The sequence below is a fragment of the Loxodonta africana genome, chromosome 24 (genome assembly GCF_030014295.1).
Source record: "Loxodonta africana isolate mLoxAfr1 chromosome 24, mLoxAfr1.hap2, whole genome shotgun sequence".
Classification (NCBI taxonomy): domain Eukaryota; kingdom Metazoa; phylum Chordata; class Mammalia; order Proboscidea; family Elephantidae; genus Loxodonta; species Loxodonta africana.
This window is the reverse complement of record NC_087365.1, coordinates 44,307,821-44,333,861: the sequence shown is the minus strand read 5'-3', so window position 1 is coordinate 44,333,861 and position 26,041 is coordinate 44,307,821. Positions and strand designations below refer to the sequence as shown.

Genomic DNA, 26,041 nt, shown 5'->3' with positions numbered 1-26,041 from the left:
AGTCCTCTTCACTTTCAGCAAGCAAGGTTGTGTCATCTGCATAACACAGGTTGTTAATAAGTCTTCCTCCAATCCTGATGCCCTGTTCTTCTTCATATAGTCCAGCTTCTCGTATTACTTGTTCAGCATACAGATTAATAGGTATGGTGAAAGAATACAACCCTGAAGCACACCTTTCCTGACTTTAAACCAATCAGTATCCCCTTGTTCTGTCCAAACAATTGCCTCTTGAGCTATGTAAAGGTTCCTCATGAGCACAATTAAGTGTTCTGGAATTCCCATTCTTCGCAGTGTTATCCATAGTTTGTTATGATCCACACAGTTGAATGCCTTTGCATAGTCAATAAAATACAGGTAAACATCCTTCTGGTGTTCTCTGCTTTCGGCCAGGATCCATCTCACATCAGCAATGATATCCCTGGTTCCACGTCCACTTCTGAAACTGGTCTGAATTTCGGGCAGTTCCCTACTGACATGCTGCTGCAGCCGTTTTGAATGATCTTCAGCAAAATTTTGCTTGCATGTGATATTAATGATATTGTTCTATAATTCCCACATTCGGTTGGATCACCTTTCTTGGGAATAGGCATAAATATGGATCTCTTCCAGTCAGTTGGCCAGGAAGCTGTCTTCTATATTTCTCGGCATGGACGAGTGAGCACCTCCAGCGCTGCATCTGTTTGTTGAAACATCTCAATTGATATTCCATCAATTCCTGGAGCCTTGTTTTTCGCCAGCACCTTCAGAGCAGCTTGGACTTCTTCCTTCAGTATCATCGGTTCCTGATCATATGCCACCTCCTGAAATGGTTGAACATTGACTAATTCTTTTTGGTATAATGACTCTGTGTATTCCTTCCATCTTCTTTTGATGCTTCCTGCATCGTTTAACATTTTCCCCATGGAATCCTTCACTATCGCAACTTGAGGCTTGAATTTTTTCTTCAGTTCTTTCGGCTTGAGAAACGCCAAGTGTGTTCTTCCCTTTTGGTTTTCCATCTCCAGCTCTTTGCACATGTCATTATAATACTTTGTCTTCTCGAGAGGCCCGTTGAAATTTTCTGTTCGGTTCTTTTACTTCATCAATTCTTCCTTTTGCTTTAGCTGCTCGATGCCCAAGAGGAAGTTTCAGAGACTCCTTTGACATCCATCTTGGTCTTTTGTTTCTTTCCCGTCTTTTCAGTGACCTCTTGCTTTCTTCATGAATGATGTCCTTGATGTCATTCCACAACCCGTCTGGTCTTCGGTCACTAGTGTTCAGTGCATCAAATCTGTTCTTCAGATGGTCTCTAAATTCAGGTGGGATATACCCAAGGTCATATTTTGGCTCTCATGGACTTGCTCTGATTTTCTTCAGTTTCAGCTTCACCTTGCATATGAGCAATTGATGGTCCGTTCCACAGTCGGCCCCTGGCCTTGTTCTGACTGATGATATTGAGATTTTCCATCGTCTCTTTCCACAGATATAGTTAATTTGATTTCTGTGTGTTCCATCTGGCAAGGTCCATGTGTATAGTCGCCATTTATGTTGCTGAAAGAAGGTATTTTCAATGAAGAAGTTGCTGGCCTTGCAAAATTTTATCATTCGATCTCCAGCATTGTTTCTATCACCAAGGCCATATTTTCCAACTACTGGTCCTTCTTCTTTGTTTCCAACTTTCTCATTCCAATCGCCAGTAATTATCAATGCATCTTGATTGCATGTTCAACCAATTTCAGACTGCAGCAGCTGATAAAAATCTTCTGTTTCTTCATCTTTGGCCCTAGTGGTTGGTGTGTAAATTTGAATAATCGTCATATTAACTGGTCTTCCTTCTAGGCTTATGGATATTTTCCTATCACTGACAGCACTGTACTTCAGGATAGATCTCGAAACATTCTTTTTGACGATGAATGCAACACCATTCCTCTTGGAGTTGTCATTCCCAGCATAGTAGACTATATGACTGTCTGATTCAAAATGGTCAATACCAGTCCATTTCAGCTCACTAATGCCTAGGATATCGATGTTTACGCATTCCATTTCATTTTTGATGATTTCCAGTTTTCCTAGATTCATACTTCATACATTTCAGGTTCCGATTACTAATGGATGTTTGCAGATGTCTCCTCTCATTTTGAGTCATGCCACATCAGCAGATGAAGGTCCTGAAAGCTTTACTCCATCCACATCATTAAGGTTGACTACTTTGAGGAGGCAGCTCTTCCCCAGTCATCTTTTGAGTGCCTTCCAACCTGGGGGGCTCATCTTCCAGCACTATATCAGACAATGTTCCGCTGCTATTCATAAGGTTTTCAGTGGCTAATGCTTTTCAGAAGTAGACTGCCGGGTCCTTCTTCCTAGTTTGTCTTAAGTCTGGAAGCTCAGCTGAAACCTGTCCTCCATGGGTGACCCTGCTGGTATCTGAATACCAGTGGCATAGCTTCCAGCATCACAGCAACACACAAGCCCCCACAGTACGACAAACTGACAGACATGTGCGGTATTATATCACTTAATCTTCACAATATATAAAGCAAGTACTTCATGCCTATTTTATACACAATAAAACTACGGTACAAAGAGGTTAAGTTACTTGTCCAAGGTCACAAACCTAGTAAATAGGTAGTCAAGATTCAAACCTGGATGGTCTGACTCCAGAATCCAAGCTCCTGTCCACTAAGCATATTGCCTGCCAAATCAAATCCATCATTCAAGGCCCAGGTGTAGAAACTACCTCCTCCAAGAAAGCATTCCTAGTGCCTCCATCCCAAAGTGGCTTCTCCCTACCCTAAGCAATAGCACCTATCACTCATCTCAATTCTTTGTCAGTGAGATAGACCTGATGGCACTCCTGTGTTGGCGTCAGAAAGACCTAGGCTCTAATCTTGGCTCTGCTGTTTACAAGCTGAGTGACTCTAAATAAGTTAACCTCTCTAAGCTTCCATTTCCTCACCTGTAAAAATGAAATGATACCCATCCCTTACAAGGTGCCCCTTAAATGTCAGTTCTCTCTCTCTAATCCCATGCATCCTTGTATTTTGTTGCAATACTGCTTTGTTCAATGACTTAACATTCCTTTTTATGTCTTTTCCAATCAATTAGATTCCAACCTAGAGGCAGGGAATGTCTTCTCTGTCTTTGCTATTTCCAAGTAGGTGACCTAATAGCAACTTTTCATCAGTATGTGAATGAAATGGAAAGGTGAAATGTCAGGGGGATCATACCTGTAGGAGCTGAGTAGCTGTGGCTCTCTGATCAGGGCTCTTTACAAGACACTGCTTCACAAAATCCATGAAGTTATCGGACCACAGCTCTGGTTTTCGGAATGTGGGAGGAGGGTTTGTAGGAATCATGAAGATTGCCTGGTTTAAAACAAAAAAAAAGAAGAGTCTACAAAATTAAAGTGATACTCTGGGATTACATTTGAAGCTTGGTAAAATGATATTTCTCTTACCCAGTGAAAAATCCATCCAAATTCCAGCAAAAGTCTAAGTATCTCAAAGAAGGAAGTTGGACAACTGGAGAACCTGGTATCTCTCTCTCTCTTTCCTCTCTCCCTCTCTTCCTCTCTCTCTACACACTCTTCATGTAATAGTCTGGTCCCCTGAGCCTCACATTATCTGAAGCATTTCTTTTTAACCACAGTTCATTGCTTTCCAGTATGAAAGGGCAAGAAAATTCATATCCAGAAGATAACTCAGCCCCATAGTAGTCAAGTTTCCCTCCCCGCTACATGTAACCACCACCCCTGGCTGTCAGCAGTGACTGCAAGGAAATCCTAAACCCAAAAGCCCCCCAAATCACGAGGGATTCACTAACCTACAAACCAAGCCAATCCGACATACTTGAAACCAACAAAATACAATTAAAAAACTGGTCCATTAAATTCTATTATTTAAAAAAATAAGACAAATTATTTGTTGAGTTTCCAGTAAAGGAAAAGCCACAGTTTTTATAAAATGAAACTCTTGCAATAAGCAACTTAAATTATATTCTCTAAACCTAAAAATACCACCAGTAAATTCCCTCACCCTCCCTGCTTCTACCCCCAAGAAAGGGGAAGGAGCTTATCTCTGGACATAGCTCATGAATACTTTAAAAAAAAGCCAAGTCTCTTAATAGGAGAACTAACTAATCTGAGAAGGGAGGAGCTGGGGTTGGGAACTATTGCAAGAGCTATGGAGTCTCAAAGAAAGGCAGGGCCGGGGTCTTATAAGTGTTGTCATGAGGCGCCCTGAGGGTGGGGAAAACCTGGGAACCCTGTAGGGTGTTCACATTAGGGAATGTCAGCACAGATGCATCAACGATCTCCTAACACTCTAGAAGTAGACGAAGACAGGAGAGTACAGATGAACCGAGCCTGGGGACTTAAAAAACTTACCAATTCAAATGCCTACAGGGGCCAGGCAGGGAAAAGACTACAAATGGACAAGGCTTGGTGTTAGAGACGAGAGTGCAAAAAAATAGTTTGCTTTCCTCTTAATATTTACAGGTAAAACATCAGAGAAAACCCTATAATAAATGACAACTGATGCTTGGTGACACTATAGGTAACCTTGGAGACTGGTAAAGTGGAAAGCCCATGCCTTATATAAAGGAGGTAATTTTTCTGGGTAAGCACTGCTCAACTCCAGTTAATGGTGTCATGTTAAAAGGCAGGCCCCTAAAGTATTTTTGAAAATATTGCACAGGTGAAACTAAGCATTTCTGTGGCCCATGTCCTGTCAGAGGGCTATAAATACACAATCTCAGCAGTGGAGAGGGCTGGATCAGGCTTGAATTAATTAGTGACTACAACTAGAGTCAGCAGCAATGTACCATCTAGAGTCTAGAGTGACACTTATCACTTACATACAATAAATTCATTTATTGTTCAGTCTCAAACCAAGTAAGTCATTAACTAACTTTCTAATGATGACCCGTAACTAATTGCCCCACTGGTTGTCCGTCCATTTCCTCTTACCCTCATGGGGTGGATATCGGCATACGGGGGCTTTCCTTCTGCCATCTCGATGGCGGTTATTCCCAGTGACCAGATGTCTGCCACACAGTTGTACCCAATTTCCTGAATCACTTCTGGAGCCATCCAAAATGGTGTTCCTATCACTGTATTTCGCTTGGCCATGGTATCCTAAAATAGAAAGAAAAGAGAACAACACTAAGCAGTAAAACTACTGAGAAAAAGAGACTTTTCCAGTAATAAGAAATGCCTTGTATCTGAAATATATCTAAAACCCATACTCAAGACATGATCCAGCAAGCCACAAAAGAAGTTCAAATGACCAAGAAATACATAAAAAGATTATCAATCAATTATTAAAATACAAACTAAAACAAGATATCATCCTGTAAGTTTGAGAAAAATTTAAAAGATGAATAATAACTACTGCCCGTGAAAAACAGGCACTCAAAAACAATGTTACTGGAGTATAAATTGGTACAACTTTTTGACATGCACTTTGGCAGAATTTATTAAACTCTTAAATGTTCCTATCTTTGTTCCAAATCTACTTCTAGACATTTACCCTGTCTGCAAATGCCCAAAGATATATACATAAAGACTGCAGAAATGTTTATCACAGAGGGAGGAAAAGAAAAATGAGACAACCCAAATGACCACCATAAGGGGTAAGTTAAATACAATAAATATCCATAAAATAAAATACCACATACAAGAAAAGAAGCTATACAGATGCTGGCATTAAAAAAAAATGTAGAAGATACATTGTGAAGCAAAAAAATTAGGTTATGTATAACATACCCCTATTTTTGGAAAAGAAAATTACATATTAACGTCAGTATGATCGTAATAATAAAAACAACTAATAAGAGTTGTCGTTATACGCATAGTAAAAAAAATCTGGAGTAATATACACAAAATTTTTAACAACAGCAATCGTTAATATTAATTTTAATAAAATGTAGAATCACTAAGGACTTTTACTTTCCATTCAGTATACTTTTGCAACACTCTGATTGTTTATATGAGTAATCCAGAAAAGAAAAATACATGAAAAGATTTGTAAAAAGTCTTGGTTTGGGGCTTAAAGAAGGATATCTGGATGCGGTGCCCATGGCAAATAAACGTGTGCACACTTTCCCATAATGGCTTGGCCTAATGAAAGAGAACCCTCCCACAGTTCCTCTACTTTAGGAAGAGAGGGATTTTAAACAGAACTAAATATGCAATCAGATTTCTCAGCATCATCACCCCATGTTCCTGCTCACATGCCTGTAGCTTAAGTTAGGTGATGCCAGTGAGGAGCAAACAACAGGCAATATTTCTCAATCAATCTCACCATTAGTCCTACGTAATAAATTAACACAGGAGCTAACTAACTGCTTAGTCATTTCCTTAGCTCTGAAACTTCAAATTTGCAGGCGTGTTTTCAAACGATGGTAGTCAAAGCTGTTTTCACAGAATTATTTCAATGAGAAATGGGTACCTGAAGAACCAGAAATTTTTTGAAAATTAAAAGTAATGAAGGGATCAAGTAAATGCACATGCCTGTCTAGGTGTATCTGGAGGCATATGTATACCCATGTTGGTGTGTGCTCCGTATGTATCCATACATATAACAAAGCCCAATGGGGCATAGTTACAGAGGCTTCTTAGACATATCCAAGCAGTTCACGGGATCGGTTTACTGGGTTAAAATGCTTAGGACCATAGTGTCACGGGACAGCTTAGTCAATTGGAACAACCTAGTTCATAAAGATAATGTTCTATATCCTAGTTGGTTGAGTAGCACCTGGGGTCTAAAAAACCTGCAAGCAGTCATCTAAGATACAACTATTGGTCTCTACTCATATAGAGCAAAAGAGAATGAAGGAAATCAAAGGCTCAAAGAAGAAACTAGCCCAAAGGACTAACAACCCACACAAACCATGGCCTCTTCTAACCTGAGACCAGAAAAACTAGATGGTGCCCGGCTACCACTACTAACCGTTCTGACCAGGGACACAACACAAGGTCCCGGATAGAATGGGAGAAAAATGAAGAACAAAATTCAAATTCCTAAAAAAGGCCAGACCTACTAGACCAATAGAGACTAGAGAAGACCCCAAGACTGTAGTTCTAAGATACTCTTTGAGCTTGGAACTGAAGCTACTTCCGGAGGTCACCTTTCAGCCAAATAATAGCTTGGCTTATAAAATAAACAATATCACCCCGAGTAATGTGCTCCCTTAAACAATCAACTATATGAGGCCAAACAGTCAAAATTTACCCAAAAGCAAAGATGAGAAGGCAAGGAGGGGAACGGAAGCTAGATCAATGGAAATGCAACAAACACAATGGAAATAATGAGAATGCTGACACGCTGAAAAAACTGTAATCAATGGCATGGAACCATGTGTATAAAAACTGTTAAATGGGAAACTAATTTGCTGTGTAAACATTCACCTAAAACACACTATTATTTTTAAAAAAGAATCAATGAGTGAACACTATATTTCTAAGACAGAAAGGAAATACGATATTCAGCAAGTTGCTCAGAAGAAAGGACTTCATCAGCCACTGTTAAGAAAAAAAAAAAAAAGCAGATAATTCTGTTTTGCAAAAAAGACTTGTGACGATAGTTTTCATTTCTATTATGTTTGCCAAAATTTACTTGATACAGTGAGGACTGCTATGTTTACATTCATATTGAAATGTCTAGTAAAATTTGTCTTCATACTATGTTTTTATTCTTCTATAAGTTATTCTTAACATGACTTAAAAATGTAAAAAAATAAAAAGGGTCCATAGAACCTAAAAGAAAGTAATGAGGGGATACTAACTCAAGTAGATCTGTATTGCAAGGCAATATTAATACAGTAGCATAAACCTAAAACCAAAACCCATAGCCATCAAGTCAATTCTCCTCATAGCAACCTATAGGACAGAATAGAACTGCTCCACAGGGTTCCCAAGAACCAGCTGGTGGATTCCAACAGCCAACCTTTTGGCTGTAGCTCACAATCACCATGCCACACAGCAATAGAAAATATTAAGTCCAGAAACAGACTGTGGCATATACATCTACTCCTCACTTACTATCTTGTTATCCATCATTTTGCACTTAAAACAACAGTAAAAAATCTACTATCCAACTATTTTGAGCATTAACGACATACATCTGGCAGTAGCGAACAGCAGGCTGCGAGGTGTGAGTAAGGCTGGCCATGATGGTTACGGTCATATGTCAGCTTGGCTAGGCCACGATTCTCAGTGGTTTGCCAGTTATGTAAAGATGTAACTTGGCAGTTATGTAATGATATAGTCATTCTCCATTTTTGTGATCTGATGTGGTCATCCTCCATTTTCACGTAACAACAATTTTTGCATAACGACCTGGTCTTTGGAACCAAACCATGTCGATAAGTCAGGAGTGGGTGTATATGATTTGAAGATGTCGTTAAAATGGACAAACAAAGGATAAAGTATGCAAAACAAAACAGAAGTTACCGGGTATCTGGCTAGTCATTTGTACAACTACATTTAAATTCCTCCTACCTCATACTTTCACCAAAATAAGTTCAAATAGCTTAAAATTTTTAATATAAAAAACAAAAACCAAATGAGTAATAGAAGAAAGTGTAGATAAACAGTTATATTATAGTCTCGGAGTAGAAAACGACTTTTTAAGCATGACATTAAAGGTAGAAATCACAAAATAAAAGGTAGATTTGTCTACATAAAATTGGAAAACTTCTGTACTTAAAAACAAATAAATAAAAATACCAATAGCAAACTAAGAAAGCCAATTTCAACAATATATGACAAAGGATTAACATCTTTTAATGTACAATTTTTTTTTTTTACTTTGGTTTATCTTTTTGAACAAATACTTTTTTTTTTAAAGATCAACATTTCGTTAGAAAAACTGGCAAATACAGTGAACAGTTAATTTATAAAAGAATTACAAGTGGCCAATAATTTTTAATTGCTTTGAAAATGTTAAGGTACATTTTATTGCCCAGCAAGAATTGGAAAACATTCAGGAAAATGGACATATTTATATACTGAAATTGGAAGCATAAATTGCTCCCTTCAACAGCAATGCGGCAATATGCATCAAAAGGTTTAAGATTTCACACATTTAAAACTTCTGACCCAGATTCCAATGTTAAGAAATTATCCTCAGGAAATACTCAAGGAGGTGTCCAAATGTTTAACTGCAAGGTGTTTATCACAGAATTTATGCTTATGATGGCAGGAAAACTAGAAGCAACCGAAATGGGAATCCAACGTCCAATTTCAGGGAATGACTTAAATAAATCAAGGTATATCCACAGAATGAATATACCCACATTGCCATGAGAAATAATATTACAGATTTTCTTTTTTTGTCAAAATGACAAATTGAACAAACACATTTTGTTTTTGCTCCTCCCAAAACCCACTAAAAAGGTACTAAAAGGATTTTTTTTTTTAAGAAGTAAATCCATTATAACAAGAAACAAAACGAAAAAAAGTGACAAAATTTTGGAAGCTGGAAACCAAATAAATAACAGACTATGGAAAATGAATCCTGAGTCAGCTGCTGGAAAAATGGAAAAACAATCTGATTTTAACACCAACTCCTCCAAAAGGCTTAGAAACTGGTAGCACTAGGTAACCTTATAAAACCAAAACCAAAATCCATTGACGTCAAGTTGATTCCGACTCATAGTGACCCTACAGGATGGGGCAGAAGTGCCCCATAGGGTTTCCAAGGAGAGCTTGGTGGATTCGAACTGCTGACCAAAGCTGCTGAACTCTTAACCACTACGCCACCAGGGTGTCCAGGTACCCTTATAAGAGGGATGAAAAAAACCTGTTGCCATATAGTTGATTCTGGCTCATGGTAATCCCACGTGTGTCAGAGTAGAACTGTGCTCTACAGTGTTTTCAAAGGCTGATTTTTCAGAAGTAGGTGGCCAGGCCTTCCTTCTGAAGTAGATCTTCTATAGTGCTGCCTTACTTTATTTTAGTGAAGTGGCCTCTCCTTCCTTAGCAAAATGATACATGTTCAGCAAGTTTACAGTATACAAAATATATACAAAATAAGTTGTATTTCTATACACTAGTAATGAAAACTCCAAAAATAAAATTAAGAAAACAATTTCATGTAAAATGGCATCAAAGGGAACAAACTATGTAGGAGTAAATTTAACCAAATAAGTGCTAGACTTGTAAACTGAAAACTACAAAACATATTTGAAAGAAATTAAAGAGAATCTAAATAAATGGGAGGACATCTTGGATTCATGGATTACAAAACTTATTATTACTAAGATGGCAATACTTTCCAAATGGATCTAAGTTTCAACATAATTCCTAGCAAAATCTCAAAGGTCTTTTTTTGCAGAAATTGATAAGCTGATCCTAAAATTCATATGGAAATGCAAGAGACCCAGAATAGTAGAAAAATCTTGAAAAAAAAAAAAAACAAAATTTGAAAATTCACACTTCCCTATTTCAAAACTTAGTACAAACCCCTTGCTGTAGAATCAATTCTGACTCATAGTGACCCTATGTACACCAGAATGAAACACTGCCTGGTCCTACACCATCCTCACAATCGTTGTTATGTTTGAATCCACTGTTGTAGCTCCCCCCCCGCCCCACTAGTGTGGCTATTATCGAAAAAATAAGTAAATAAACAGAAAGTAAGTGTCGGCTAGACGTGGAGAAATTGGAACCTTCATCCCTCATACACTGCTGGTGGGAATGTAAAATGATGACGCTGCTTTGGAAAACAGTTTGGCAGTTCCTTAAAGAGTTACAAATACAGTTGCTGTCTGACCCAACAATTCCGTATGTCATGTGAAAACACACGCTCACAAAAACATCTGTAAATGAACTTCGATGCAGCATTATTCATAATAACCAAAAAGTGGAAACAACCCAAATGGACAACTAATGAGTAGATAAACCAAATGTGGTATATCCACACGATGGAATATTATTCAGCCATAAAAAGGAACGAAATATTGATACAACATGGATGAACCTTGAAAACATTATGCTAAATGAAAGAAGCCAGAACAAAAAGCCACATATTTTACAATCTGATTTGCGTGAAACGTTCCGAATAGGCAAAGTGACACAGACAGAAAGCAGATTAGTGGTTGCCAGGGTCCAGGTGGGGGAGAGAATGAGCCATGACTGCTAATGGGTAAGAAGTTTTAAAATGATTCAAATGTTCTCGAATTAGGTAGTAGTGATGGTTATACAACCTTGTGAACATACTGAAAAAACTGAATCGTAAATTTTAAAAGAGAAAAAAAAAAATTCTGCCAAGGCAGGTATTATGGCAACAAAAACATTACAAGTAATTATTAAATAATCAACCAATTGCTAAAATCATAAATATATGCATATATATGTATGTATACACATACACACACATACATATACATATATGTTGTTGTTGGGTGCCACCCAGTTTGTACCTACTCATAGTGACTCTATGTACAACAGAATGAAACGCTGCCTAGTCTCAGGCCATCCTCACAATTGTTATGTCTGAGCCCACTGTGGCAGCCGCTGTATCAATTCATCTCATTGAGGGTCCCTCCTCTTTTTCGCTGACCCTCTGCTTTACGAAGGCATGTTGTCCTCCTCCAGGGACTGGTCCTTCCTGATAGCATGTCCAAAGTAAGGGAGACGAAGTCTCACCATCCTCATTTCTAAGAAGCATTCTCGCTGTACTTCTTCCAAGACAGATGTGTTCGTTTTTCTGGTAGTCCACGGCATATTCAATATTTTTCACTAACGCCATAATTCAAATGCATCAATTCTGATGGTCCAGTGGTTAAGTGCTCAGCTGCTAACCGAAAGGTCAGCAGTTTGAACTCACCAGGCGCTAAAGATTACAGCCTAGGAAACTATATGGGGCAGTTCTACCCTGTCCTATAGAGTGACTATGAGCCAGAATATATAAAATTTCTACCATCCAGGAAAACCACTTGATGTATGTTCTTGCAAATTTTAGTGTATACCTACCCCAAACTTGGAAACCCTGGTGACATAGTGGTTAAGAGCTACGACTGCCAACCAAAGGGTCAGCAGTTCGAATCCACCAGGTGCTCCTTGGAAATTCTATGGAGCAGTTCTACTCTTGGCCTATAGGGTCGCTATGAGTTGGAGCCGACTCAACAGCAACGGGTTTTGGTTTATCCCAAACGTTTTCTACATATTCTTTCATATGTATTCATGTATTTTACAAAATCAGGTAATTTAAGACTTTCTGTCTGAAATGTGTGTTTTCACAGCCATGCACCAATGAGATAGTACAAGAATCCAGAGACTGGTATTCTAGAAGCAAGTGAGGAGACTTTTCGGCAAAATAACTTTCAAGCACTGTCTGGAGGCTGAATGAGATGATGTTACGTCTTATGCAAGAAAAGGAGTGTGAATTTAATTTTTCTTCCTTTTTTAACGTGTTCATGTAGCCGTACAGAATTCAAACTTCTACTCTATTTTATCAGAGTTAAATACGCACATAAAGAGTCAACTATGTGACTCTGAACCCCTGGAACGGATCTAAAATAACCGGCTGACTCTTCTGTGACCTGCTGCTAGAGTCTACAGTTTTTGACCAACACGATTAAGTCAAGTATTTTACTTAAAATAAAAAAATAAAAGGCAATGATTTCAAGAGAGCTGGAAGTGACTGACGTAAGTAGCATTTTCACTTACTGTAAGTTGGCCTGCTACCCCAAAATCTGCAAGTTTTGCATGTCCTTCTGTATTTAGCAAAATATTTCCCGCCTTGATATCTCGATGAATTTTTCTCATAAAATGAAGGTATTCCAGTCCCTTAAGCGTTGACTGTAATATTGTAGCTATTTCATCTTCTGTTAACTGAAAAGAAGAATGAGAGGATCGATCAGTTTATATCAGCACATGTGGAGGAAGAAAAAACTTCAGATCCAAACAACTTTCCTCCAATATAAACAGAATATCTTACTCAACCTGTGAACATTTGGTAGTCCCATCGCTTATAATACCATCAATATGCTGACCATTCCCAGTTATATTTCCAGTCCAGATCTCTCCCCAAACATAAGATTCATGTATCTACCCAGTCAACATCTCTACCTAGGTATCTAACAGGCATTATAAACACAACATGTCAAAATCAATCTTTTTTTCTACCACCACCCAATGTACTCTTCCCACAGTCTACCTTCTCTCAGTAAAATGCAACTTCATTCTTCAGTTGCTCTGGCCAAAAGCCTGAGGTCATCCTTAACTCCTGCCACTCTTCAAAATATATACAAATATATGCTCTGTTACCACCTGATTCAAGCCACCATCATGACCTGCCTGAACTAATCTAATAATCTCCTGACTAATCTCCCTGCTTCCACCCAGCAACCGCAAGAAACATTTTAAAATCTAAGGTAGATCTGTTCAACACCCTCCCATGGCTTCCTAAGTCACTCAAAGGCCAGTGCTCACAAAGTCCTGAAGACCTTACATGATCTGACTCCCAGCTGCCTCTCTAACTTACTCTTCTACCACTCTCCACCCTGCTCATTCTGTTCCAGCTGCACTGGCATCTTTGTGTTTCTTGAATACTCCAACCACACTCCCACCTTTTCCCCTGCTTTTCCCCCTGCCTAGAATGCTCTTCGCCCAGGTATCTGTACAACTTGTTCCCTTACTTCACGTTTCTGTCCAAATGTCATCTCATCAAAAAATCAGAAAGGCCTTTTCTAGATCCCTTCTATTCCGAGATCATTCTCTACCCCCTTAACCTACCGAAAAGAGCCCTGGTGGCACAGTGGGTAAGTGCTCGGCTGCCAAAAAGTTAGTGGTTCAAACCCACCAGCCGCTCCATGGGAAAAAAGAACTGGCAATCTGTTCCCATAAAGACTACAGCCTAGGAACCCTATAGGGCAGTTCTACTCTGTCTTATAGAGTCACTATGAGTGAGAACTGACTTGACAGCAAGTTTATCTTACAGTTATTTGTCATCACAGCATCATCACCATCTGACATGTTATGTATTAACTGTATACCTACTTGGTATACAAGCAGTGCTTGTACTACTTGAAATAAAATTCAAACTCATGAGCCTGGCTGGCAATACCCAGCAAAATCTGGCCCTGCCTTTCTGTCTAACCTCATCTCCTACCAGTTTCCCTCTTGCCTATTCTCCTCTAGTCACAGGGCCTTCTTTCTATCACTCAAACATGCCAAACTCATCCAGCCTCAGAGTCTTGGCACTGGTTATTTCCCCAGCTAAAATGTTCTTTCCAGGGTCTTAGCACTTTCTTGTCATTCAGGTCTTAATTTAAATGTTACCACCTCTTAGTGACAGTCCTCAGTTGTTACTCTGAAGTGTCCGATCAAGTACTCTATCACTTTACCATTACTTCACCCTGATGCGTTTTCTTCATAGCAATTACAGTGACCTGATAGTTCTTTTATGGTTATCATTAATTTGTTTTTTGTTGTCCTACGAGAGTATGCTACCACGAGAGCAGGGTCATTGTCTGTTTTAACTACTACTGTATCCCTACAGCCTAGAACAGTCCTCTGGAAATATTTCCTGAATAAATGAGTTAAGGAGCTGAGCCCATGACTTCAAACTCTTATTCCAGCTCTTATATTAACAGGAAATAATCTTTCATAATGACATTACACTTTGATTAATGATGAAGTTGATTTCCAGACTTTGAGTATATAGAGCATCGCTGTTAGTTGCCATCAAGTCAGTTCCAACTCATGGTGAGCCCATGTGTGCAGAGCAGAACTGCTCTATAGAGTTTTCAAGGCTGTGACTTTTAGGAAGCCGATCTCCAGGCCTGTCTCTGGAGGTGCCTCTGGGTGGGTTTAAACTTTCAACCTTTTGGCTAGAAGTTGACCGCTTAACCATTTACACCACACAGGGACCCCCAATATGGGATGTAGAGGAAGTTAATCTGTGAACATTTCAGGTTCATGTATCTGAGAAGAAATTCAAATCCAAATTAAAAGTCAATTTCTCTCCTCATAAGAGAGAAGCAGGAACTTGAAGAGTGTAAACAATGTCACTGAATGCTACATGGAGAATTTGTGGAAATGGTATATCCTTTGCTGTGTTTATCTTCTTAAAAAAATAAGTAAAATATTTAAAAATTTTACAAATTAATAAAAAAAGGAAATAAGCAGAAGATGCTTAAAATGATTGGGTTGGGTTAGTGTCAAAACTGCTACATCTAGGAGAGGTCGATGGGGAAAGATCCAAAGGAAAGGGGAAGTTTGCCAGTCATCACTGGCAGTAGCAGAATGGACATGAATAATAGCCCACAGAAAAGAAGACTGCAGACAAGACTAGTTCAGCTGCATCGTTCCAGGAAGTAAACTTACCGTTTTATTCCGTAATCGAATGATATCAGACACAGAGCCAGCTCCGCAGTACTCCATAACAATCCACAAGTCTGTGTTCTTAAAATAACTGCCATAATATTTGACTACATGAGGGCTTAGAGAGAGAGAGTTAGAATACAAATTAGCAGAAGAGACTTCAAACATCTTTCTGAATCCTTGTTGTTAGGTACACGAAAATTAATTTCTCAGCTCAAAAGGTCAATTCAAATTCAATGTTAAAACAGGTACCCTCCTTGTAAGAATTTAAAATGGTATAGCTTTCCTGGAGGGCACTAAATAACAAAAACTCAAAAAATATACAGGTCCTTTAACCCAGCATTTCTAAGAAAATTTCTTTTCCTAAGAATTACAGATGTTCAAAAAGAAACAGTTACCATCCCAGTGCTGTTCATAAAAATGAAAATTTAGATACCATCTAAATGTCTAACGTTAGGGAGTTTATTAAGGAAATGACAATATACCCAGATAATGAAATACGATGAACCCATGAAAAATATTATAGAATATTTAACTTGAGAATATATCCTTTACACACACACACAAAAGCAGGTTACAAAAGAGTAAGCATAGTAAAACTCCAAAAAGAGATATGGAAGACATGTACACCAAGGAGTATCTAACAATGATTATTTCTGCAAAGAGGGTTACAAGTGATTTTATTTTCTTCTTTTTATTTATTTGCCTCTTTTCAAGAAGTCATATGCATTCTGCAGTAAGACTACAATTTATACTACAATCTTTTATAAAGAAAAGTTAGTCAGGGTCAGACCTGAAATTTTAGGTCTCAAGCTTGAAGACAGATACCAAACAAGAAATTTCAGAGAAAAGTCAACCCTCCCATTAAAACGAAACCATCTGCTCTCAGAGAGGTCCCAGCTTTAACTGACTAGATTGTTCAGATCAAAATAATGTTGCCTAACAACTGAAGATGCTAAAACCAACTCTCAGTTTCATTTCTCTCAGAATTTCAAATGTTCCTTCATCCTTGGGAAACAAGCCAATGACAAGGAAATAGAAGAAGAAGAAAAAAAAAAACCTCACAAAGCAAATATTAATGAAGAGCTGGATGAATAAGTCTCTTAAGGTCCAGGTCACCACGTCTGCTGTCCCCTCCCTAAACTCCTGTACTATTTACTGTCTCTACCAGGCAATTACTGTCAGAGTATGTCCTATACAGCCTTGCAACGTCTGCTAGATTTTCCTGTATGTATACATATCTGGTCTGTCCAGTCTATAAACTCCTGGTGGACAAAGACTCTGTCCCACATTTTTTTGTATTCTTCACAGTGCCTAGCACAGAGTCACCTCTTCATCAATACCTCTTCTTTAACTGGAGACATGTACACCCTTTCTGGAACACAGCTCTTAAGGAGTCTCTCAGAAGTGACAAAGTCACAATCTGCCAACTGGAAACAGCTTCCATTGTGCATCTCATAGACGAGGAAAAACTGCAACCTTAATCTGGTCAGTCTAATCTAGAAAATGGGGGTTTCATCTGGTAGCCAGTAACCACAAAAATAGAAAGAAAGAAAGGAAGAGAGGGAGGAGAGAAATGACTGTATTTACGGGACTGTGAGATTTAAGGGCTCCTAAGCAAATCACCTGGTGCATAACCCCACCTGCCCTAATTTTGAAGGTTTACTAATAAGAGGTAGTAAGTTGGCCTGCTGACTAAAAGGGCTTCAGAAGAATGGATGCAGCCTTAAGTGCAAAGCTTTCTCATGCCCCTTCCATCTCCCCAGAGCTGGCACTGCCCCTCAGGTGGTATTTCTCTGAGTCTAAGCAGCGCTGGGGAAGCCTGCTCTATCACAGCGACCAGTCCATGTTGTCACGGAATTACACAGCAGGCCACGTGCTTTTCTGTGGTCGCCTGTTGGCCTGATTTCCTGCTTACAGCATTTGACAAACCTTAGTTCCTCAAAAATAAAATACTGAACTACTCTTAGCTTGAATTGTTTTTTAAAAATATACAGAAATCGAAATACATAAGCATTCTCTTCTCATAAACTTCTGTTATATTCGAATATTTCTGCGCTTAAAAACATCTGAATTCTCTCTTCTTAGCTGTCTCTGAAGAAATGTTTTCTCAATAGGAAGTAAAAGAGATCATTATCGGAGGGGAAAGAAAAAAAAAAAGAAAAAGCCAGCACCCGCTTATGCCTCTTCCTAGTTTCTAAAAGAGCTTACAAAAAAAAAAAACTGCACAAATAAATTATAAAAGTTTAGCTACTAAAGCACACAAATATTTTCTTTTTTTTTTTTCTGAAAAGAACATGCAAAGTGATTCCATTAAACTTCTCTTCTGCAAAGTATCTAAAAAAATGCATCTCTAGGAGTTAAACTCTAAATATTCACACCAAATTCAAAACCGTACTCTCTCCAAAGTAAGGCCCGTGCCCTTACCTGTCACATTGCTGCATTATAGAGATTTCCTTGATTATCTCCTGCAGGTCTGACTCCACAGGAACTTGCTTTATGGCAACAATCTGACCGGTCTCTTTATGAATAGCTTTGTATACGCTGCCATAGGACCTATCATCGGGAGAAGGAGAACACTAGTCAATAAAGTCAAAGCAAGACACAGGCAACTCACAGTTTAATTTACACTCCCAAGTCCTAATACGTATGTACTTAACTACACTTGTAAACCTAAAAAAACAGAAACATTTTTGGGAAAAAAATGCCAAGAGAACTACCACAACATGACATCTTAAAAGCTTTACATTTCAGCTTTAATGAATGAGTTATTATGAAATAATAACAATCACAGTAGCTACCACACACTGCATGCCTGCTGTCTGCTAGAAATGGTACATCACCTCGGTACATCCTTACAAAAAAACCAGGAAAGGGTATCCCTATTTTACAGTTAAATGTAAAAAGGCTCAGAGAGGTTACATGACTTCCCAACATCACATAAATAGGTGGTCAATCCAGGACTTAAACCCAGGTGTGTCTGAATACAAAGCCTGCGTTCTTTCCATATCTACACTGGAGTGCAACATGGAAGTGCAATCTCCTGATAAGGACAGGGTATGTCTTCCTATTCCTGGTCCGTAGCTAATCATGTATTTTTAAATTAAAAAAAAAAAAAAAATCATTCATCATTCTCATGTTTGAAATGAGAAGTCTTTGCATGTGCTAAACAGCAATCTCCACCAGCCGCTCCTTGGAAACCCTGTGGGGCAGTTCTACTCTGTGCTATAGGGTAGCTATGAGTCAGAATTGACTCAACGGCAATGAGTTATACGTTTTTGTTATCATCCTATGATAAAAAATTAGTCAATCTGTAAAACTTCAAGTATAACAGAATGAATAAGATGCCAGGGTCTGATTCATAACACTTTCCAAGTGCTCTCCACTCATCCTTGTCTTGAGCAGACTTTGCCTCTACTCTGCCATAGATTCACAGGATCTCCTCAAAACACAGGATGACCGCAGTCTTCAGAGTCCAACACAGTCCTTTAGCCAGGATTCTTTTCACAAAACACAAGTCAGTGAGAATTCATGAACTATTCATTGTCCAGAACAATGTAAGGATGGCGTGGCAGTTTGTGTTTAGAAAGGAACTGCAGTTGAGATCTTTCTTCAAGAGTTTTCTAGTTAAATGAAGCATACTCAGGTTTATTATTCAGGATGACAGAAATCCAAGCATCTGTGGTATTTGAACAATAGCAAAAATACAGTAAACCTAACTCTTTAATAAAAGGGCTATGTACGTGGTGACAGAATGGAAGAAAGATTTGAAGCTTTGTTTTCTCCGTGGTGGTATCATCATGTGGAAATTTCTAAGTCCCTTGCTGAAAATATCCATGAATCTGAAACACACACAAAAAATTTTTTTTAAACCGTAATTAGGTAAGTCTTTCCATAAACTATATTCCTGATATGTTCTCTGACATTCTCAAGCCAAATTAACTCAAACACAGCTTGCCACAGAAACACCTAAGCATACTTAAGATTGAATATGACACGGTCAGAAAAATGCTTCAATTGACACGCTTAAAGATAGTTAACAGCTGTCACTACTGAGCACTATGTGCCGAGGACTGTACTAAGTACCCTAACCCCATTATCTCATGTAATAATCACGTAACCCTCTGAGGTAGATACTATTGCTATCCCCACTTCAAAGATGAGGAAGGCAAGGCTTCCAAATAGTATGCAATTTGCTCAAGGTCACATGATTAATAAACAGTAAAGCAAGGACGCGAACCCATGTCTGTTTGACTTCAGAGTCTATGCTCATCCTGTTGTGATAAACTTTTATTAAAGGTAAAAGAAACAAGTTAATTACAGTCAATTATGCCTTCTTGTCTCTGTCTTATTCCAAGAATAACCTACAAACTTCGCTAGATTAAAGAACTTGGACTAATTACTTTGAGGCAAAAAGTAAGGATATCAACCTAAAGCTGAAAACAGCAAGCAAGAGATCTCGAGGGACTGCCGTTTTTTCATACCTTTAATGATGCCAGTCAACTTGCAGTCTTCAGGTTTGTCTTGGATTTATCTTTTAGCAGCACAGCTGGTGTCATCTTTTATTTCTCTTCTCTGCTTAATTCCAAAGAGTATTTTTCCAACTTACAAAAAGACAATGACTAATGTTTTCTACAAAGAGGTAATCTATCAAAACCTATTCTGTGTAATCCAGGATTGGGTTTAACATTATTACACATCTATATTAGACGTAACTCAAAAACCCGTTGCCATCAAGTCAATTCTAACTCATAGTAACACTAAATCCAAAAAACAATCTAACAATGTGTAAGAACTGATTTTTAAAAAGCGTACAGTTATTAGAGAATAGGCATTTTTTAAATGTTGCTTTTTAATATGTCAAGTATTCTCTTGAAGTATCCTCAAGGAATTAAAAACACACACACACATTTATTTGCTTATTGCTTAAGCAAAAACTATCTCTGAAAGATACACAAGAAACTGCTACATTGGTTGCTTCACCGTGGCTGACAGCAAATTGAGGGGCAGATTTTTTACTATATATATATATATATACATATATATATATATTTTAAAATTTTAAACCATATGAACTTATTATTTATTCAAAAACTAACAACCAGCACCACTCAAAAAAGCCTTAAGAAAGGGTGTCCTTAATATTTTAGTGTCCTGGTCACTAAGAAGAATAAATACACAAGGATTAATTGAAAGGGTCTGTAAAAGCACAGAAAATTTATGCTGTAGCCTTTATTACATCATGGAAGTCAGTGATGCCTACTGTCTATTACTAAGTATCATTTCATCAATATTTTATAAACTCATTCACAAATCTGTTTCAAAATGTTGTTCCCATCAAGGATTTTGGATTTCACAGAAAACTATAAAGGTGGTAACAGTCTTTGACTTATTTATTCTAGTTCACAAAGCTGTATTAACTACAATACTGAATTCCATTTTTTTTTTTTACTGAAACAACAGTCACTGTATACCAACCAGAAGCTATGAGCAACAAATATGAATGTCTGATTAATAAATATAGAAAAATGAATTATAATTAGTGCAATCTATTAAATAGGCAAAATCTTTCAAACCATGGATTCCACAAGAGAGAAAACCACAGATGTCCCTGGTGTAAGAAGACCAGGAATCACTAAATCTGTGTGTAACAGTAATGGGAAAGAGGGCATTTCCAGCTGTAAATTTACCTCCCGCCTAACCAGAGCTGTGATGATATGCAAAACTCCCCTTCCTTCTTCTCAGGTTTGAGAATTGTCACAAGAAGGGTTCATATCCTTCTGGTGTTGGGTAGGAAAAAAGCTAGAACCAACTGGTCTACCAATATTTTCTGTATACTCACCCTTCTCCAAGTTTCTCTAGGACATCAAACACTTCTTCTGGTTGTTTGGTTAAACTATCTTCATCCAGCTTTTTCAGTTGCCTGTGAATGGAGAAATATAAACATAAAATGTATTTTACTTGCTAGCTACTAGAACACGAAATACATTATTTATTTTACAATTAGCATCCTGGGAATTTCTCTACAAAGTTTTTACTAGCAAACAACAACGAGGTAAGCTAAGAGACTTTTAGGGAAGCTGAAGGCTGTTTTCTAGAAGGATTACACTTGTTCTGGGTCATCAAGGTGAGTAAAATCAGGACCAGAGGGTGGAGAGTCACAAGAGGTTCAACTTGTGTAAGAATAAGACACCCTTTAATAGTCCCTAGTTCCCTATTGTTGAAGATTTTAAACAGAAAATGAATCATCCCGTGCCTGAAATACTGTAGAATAGATTCAAGCATTAGATATAACCTTTAATGTCCATTTAAATTTTCAGTTCTAAAAATTACAGTGGCATAACTATCTCTTTGGAAAAGATGTGTATGTAAGGCTAGTTATGAATCAAAACACAGCCTTGGACTGGAGACCAAGGAAGATATAGGATACCGTCACTCTCCATTAGCAAAGTTTGGGTAATTTTGTCAAAGCACATAGATTATAAATTTCAGAAAAGGAAAATAAGAGACACAGAGAGATTTGGTACACATACAAGGAAGAAAAGAGGAGGTGGCAAAGTGACCTTGAAGGCAGAGATTGGAGTGATGCAGCCACAAGCAAAGGAATTCTGACAGCCACCAGGGGCTGGAAGGGGCAAGAAATGGATTCTCTCCTACAGCCTCCAGAAGGAGGGTGCCCCTGACAACATCTTGATTATGGCTCAGTGAAAAAGGTGTTGAACTTCTGGCCTCCACAACTGTGTGAGAAAAAATTTCTATTGTTTTCAGAAACAAACAAAAAAAGGTAGACTTATGGTATCGCAGACACAAAAAGTGTAACGTACACCTTTAGAAATGATCACAAGTGAGAAACAACTAGGCAGCTGGCACTTTCAAAAAGTCTCTCAAAGCCTCACCCATGACTAGACCCCAAAACCAAAGGTCCATGGCTGCTGGCAACTTATGCTAGAGAACCATATCAAACCGGGGATGTTATAAATTACCAACTTTTTTTTTTAAACTTTGGGATCTCTGAAAACTAAAGCCCAAAATAACTACATTCATTGATTCTATCTTTATATTATTAATGGGTTTAAAGAAGGAGCTTGCTAAGAAATCTGTGTATAAGTGTGTGTGTCCCTGAGTGTGTATCTTCTACACAATGGCTTCCTGAAACTACAAAGGACAAAAAAGAAAAGTGAGCTCAGGAAATGGTGAAATATGGAAGTAGTCAAGCTAGGGAGTTCTTTGTAAAGAAAAAAGTCTAAACTAGGTGGACAATACCAATTCTTAATAAAAAAAAAAGATTTGAATTAAAAAAAAATTATACACACACATACACAAATGTGTATCTTCCTTGAGACAATGGCAAAACCAGAAGAGAAGAGAAGAAACCTGAACAGATTAAGTGTATCTACCAACAAAGACTGATCTCAAAAGGACAACCTTACAGAATCATAAATATCAAGGACCATGTATGTACTAACAAAATGAAGAACTGCTCCAAGCCAATAACTGCCTTAACATGAAAATTAATATAAAATGCCACACTGACCTTTGAAATCAAAAGGCCCTAAAAATTAAATTCCAATGACATCATAAAAACTCCCAGCTTCTAAACACATTTTTTTTTTTTTAAACACAAGGGGCTGAAGTGAAACTCCTCTTAAACTTCAGAAGCAAATTTTCTACGAATTCAGAAATTCGAGCGAACATCTCAAAAACCAGGGTTTCTGGTTTGGCTTTTCTTTTTAAGCCCTGAATTTTTTAACTGTATGAACAATAGACAATACCTCATTTCTTAAGTGTAATTAAAGTTTTATAAATAGTTTATATAAAGGAAGATCAAATGTATTCCTTCGAAGTGTTCACTGCTACCGTTTACAAAAAGCAAAACTCACTATTTCAACTTCTACAGAAACCACAGCATAACAAAGGAAACTGCCAATGCCATGAGTGAAACGGCTGCAAACCTCTGATAATACTTTGACAGACAAACTTCATGCAGCTGCTCAGATAAAAAAAGTCCTTTATAAAAATCTAAGTGGTTCCTTGTTTGTTTGTGTTGAGTCCAGAGTTATTTTAAAACAACCTGAACTTCAGGGGCCTTTACATCTCTGGTGCCTGATAAAAAATAGTGGTCAATAAATATTTGCTAAATGCATTAATGAATATAATGATAGGAATCATAACCATCGTCAACAAGTTTTGTGAGTTTTCAAAATAAAACAGTATTTCACCTAAGAGTAAGATTTCTATGGAAAATCTTCTGATAAGTGACTCTTAATGATATTTCATACCGTGAGTCTTCATGGAACAAGTACGATGACCAAAACAGCCCAACTTTGATGATGCAGCTCTCTTGGCTGGGACTTACCCAGGTCCCAGGTTGTTTCGGCACTTGCTCATGAGCAAACAGGCCTGGCCAACACAGCCTCCGTGGACCTAATACCGGTGGATGCTCCTCTCCAGTCAGATGACCAGGTAGGTGGCCAGCATCCCAGGAATGCAATCTACATGTTCCACCACCCCGACATTATTTAACAGCACTCACTTTTTTAAATCATCAAGTCCTACATAAGATACCAACTTTAATCCAGCATCATTCACTTAGTCACACACAACAATCAAACTCATGAACACAAAGAGCATTTCCTGCCTTGGAGTTGCTAGCCCTTGTTGGAAAGGCATACCAACTGCATCTCTGAAAAGACATTGGTATCTTTTAAAAGGGTGCTTATGAAGTGGTCACACAGGTTTCTCAAACTTCTTTCTCCCAACTTAGAACTCCTGTTGTTGTCACTCACGGCGACCTTATACACAATAGAATGAAACTCTGCCTGGTCCTGCACCATCGTCATGATCTTTGATATATCAGAGCCCACTGTTGTGGCTATCTTATCAATCCAGCTCACTGAGGGTTCCCCTCATTTTTGCTGACCCTCTACTTTACAAAACATGATGTCTTTTTCTAAGGATTGGTCTTTCCTAATGACACGTCCAAAGAACTCCTGTAAGATTTATTTTATTGATATACACCTACCCCTCTTTCCATGAGTCAGAATCGACTCGAGAGCAACTGGTTTAGTTTTGTTTTTCTCTTTCACACAGAATTTGATAGGGTTTGCAATAAATATATAAGATAAACCGATGGAGTTTTTTAAAAACTTATCGGCTGTAGTCCCACTAGTTATGATGATCATGAAAGCACTAATCATCCAAGAACTCGGTCTTGAATGCTCTTCTCTTGCAGTTTTAATTAAAAAAAAAAAATCCAAAAGATACAGGAACAAGCATGTCAGAAAGTGAAAAAGGCTTATTCCTTAGCCCAAGATTATACAACACAAGGCAATCATAGAAACAAAATTTAGATTCTTAATCCTCTTTTCAGTTAAACCAAGGCCTGGTTCTCAAGGAGAAAGAATGCACATACATCAGATAGAAACAACCAGTGTACATTTATAATTGGTTCTCTATGGTGCTACGGTAAATATCTGCTAATATACACAAGGTCCTGCGAAACGGGGGTACTTCCAGAGAAGCAGTGGAATGAAGAGTTGAGAGCATGAACATTGGTCCAGACTGCCTGGATTAAAATCCCAGTTTTGCCACTTACTGGAGCCCTGGTGACACAGTGGTTGAGAGCCTGGCTGCTAACCAAAGGCACAGGAGTTGGAATCTACCAACCACTGGAGTAGTTCTACTCTGTCCTATAAGGGCCACTATGAGTCGGAATCGGCTCAATGGGTTTTTGCCACTTATTAGCTGCGGGACCTCCAGCAAATCACTAACCTCTCTGTGCCTCAATTTTATCATCTGTAAAATAGGATATAGAGATATTCTCTTTACAGGATTGTTTTGAGGGCTAAACCAAAACCAAAGCCAGTGCTGTCGAGTCGATTCCGACCCATAGCGACCCTACAGGACAGAGTAGAATTGCCCCATAGAGTTTCCAGGAAGCGCCTGGCAGATTCGAACTGCCAACCCTTTGGTTGGCAGCCGTAGCACTTAACCACTACGCCACAACGGTTTCCTTTGAGGACTAAACGAGTTAATAATAAATTGAACCATATGACATCACAATTTTTACAGGTCCAAAAAAATGAAGAAACCAAACCCATTGCCGCTGAGTCAATTCCAACTGATAGCGATCCTATAGGACAGAGTAGAAGTACCCCATAAGGGTTTCCAAGGAGAGGCTGGTGGTCTTGAACTGCCAACCTTTTGGTTAACAGCTGAGCTCTTAACCACTGTGCCACCAGGCCTCCTTTTACAGGTCAATAATAGTCAAATATCAGCAATTTCATACAGTTCAACAGAAGACATGGAAAGCACTTGAACAATGCCTGGCACAGTATACACTCACTCTATGTGTGCTAATCATTTCTATTACAGTCTCTGCACACTACACAAGAGTGAATTCTGAGTCCTTCCCAACCAGCTATTTGCCTTCTGAAATGTTTGCCCACCTCAAACAACCCCAAGTGTGCTGCCTAATCCTTTGGCTTCATCTCTCCCTTGCCCCTAACTCCCACACACTGAACACTTCCTACTTCAGTGATCCTTCTGCTGCAGGAAGTCAGAGGGCTCTGCGAAATAGAAGCGAAGTACACTGCACTTCAGAGAAGTATGATTCTCTCAGCATCTACTCCCCACTTTTCTCTAGATGCAACAAGGTGACAAAAACTCTGGTGACCACAGAGCAAATCAAAGACAACTGCGACCAAACTTTCTAAGGTCAGTCATCTCCCT

At 38.4% G+C, this 26,041-nt stretch overlaps 1 protein-coding gene across 2 annotated transcripts in view; it reads right to left on the bottom strand.

Annotated features, from left to right (window-relative positions):
* The window catches only part of STK4 (serine/threonine kinase 4), a 100,319-nt gene that overhangs the window by 73,381 nt on the left and 897 nt on the right, over nucleotides 1-26,041 (bottom strand). For both annotated transcript variants that reach the window (XM_003411728.4, XM_023550281.2), the window contains exons 2-7: nucleotides 21,153-21,233; nucleotides 17,738-17,866; nucleotides 15,314-15,428; nucleotides 12,653-12,817; nucleotides 4,946-5,113; nucleotides 3,207-3,344 (exon numbers count right to left, since the gene is read on the bottom strand). In XM_003411728.4, coding sequence (XP_003411776.1) covers nucleotides 3,207-3,344; nucleotides 4,946-5,113; nucleotides 12,653-12,817; nucleotides 15,314-15,428; nucleotides 17,738-17,866; nucleotides 21,153-21,233 — 796 coding nt within the window. The remainder of the gene's footprint in view (nucleotides 1-3,206; nucleotides 3,345-4,945; nucleotides 5,114-12,652; nucleotides 12,818-15,313; nucleotides 15,429-17,737; nucleotides 17,867-21,152; nucleotides 21,234-26,041) is intronic.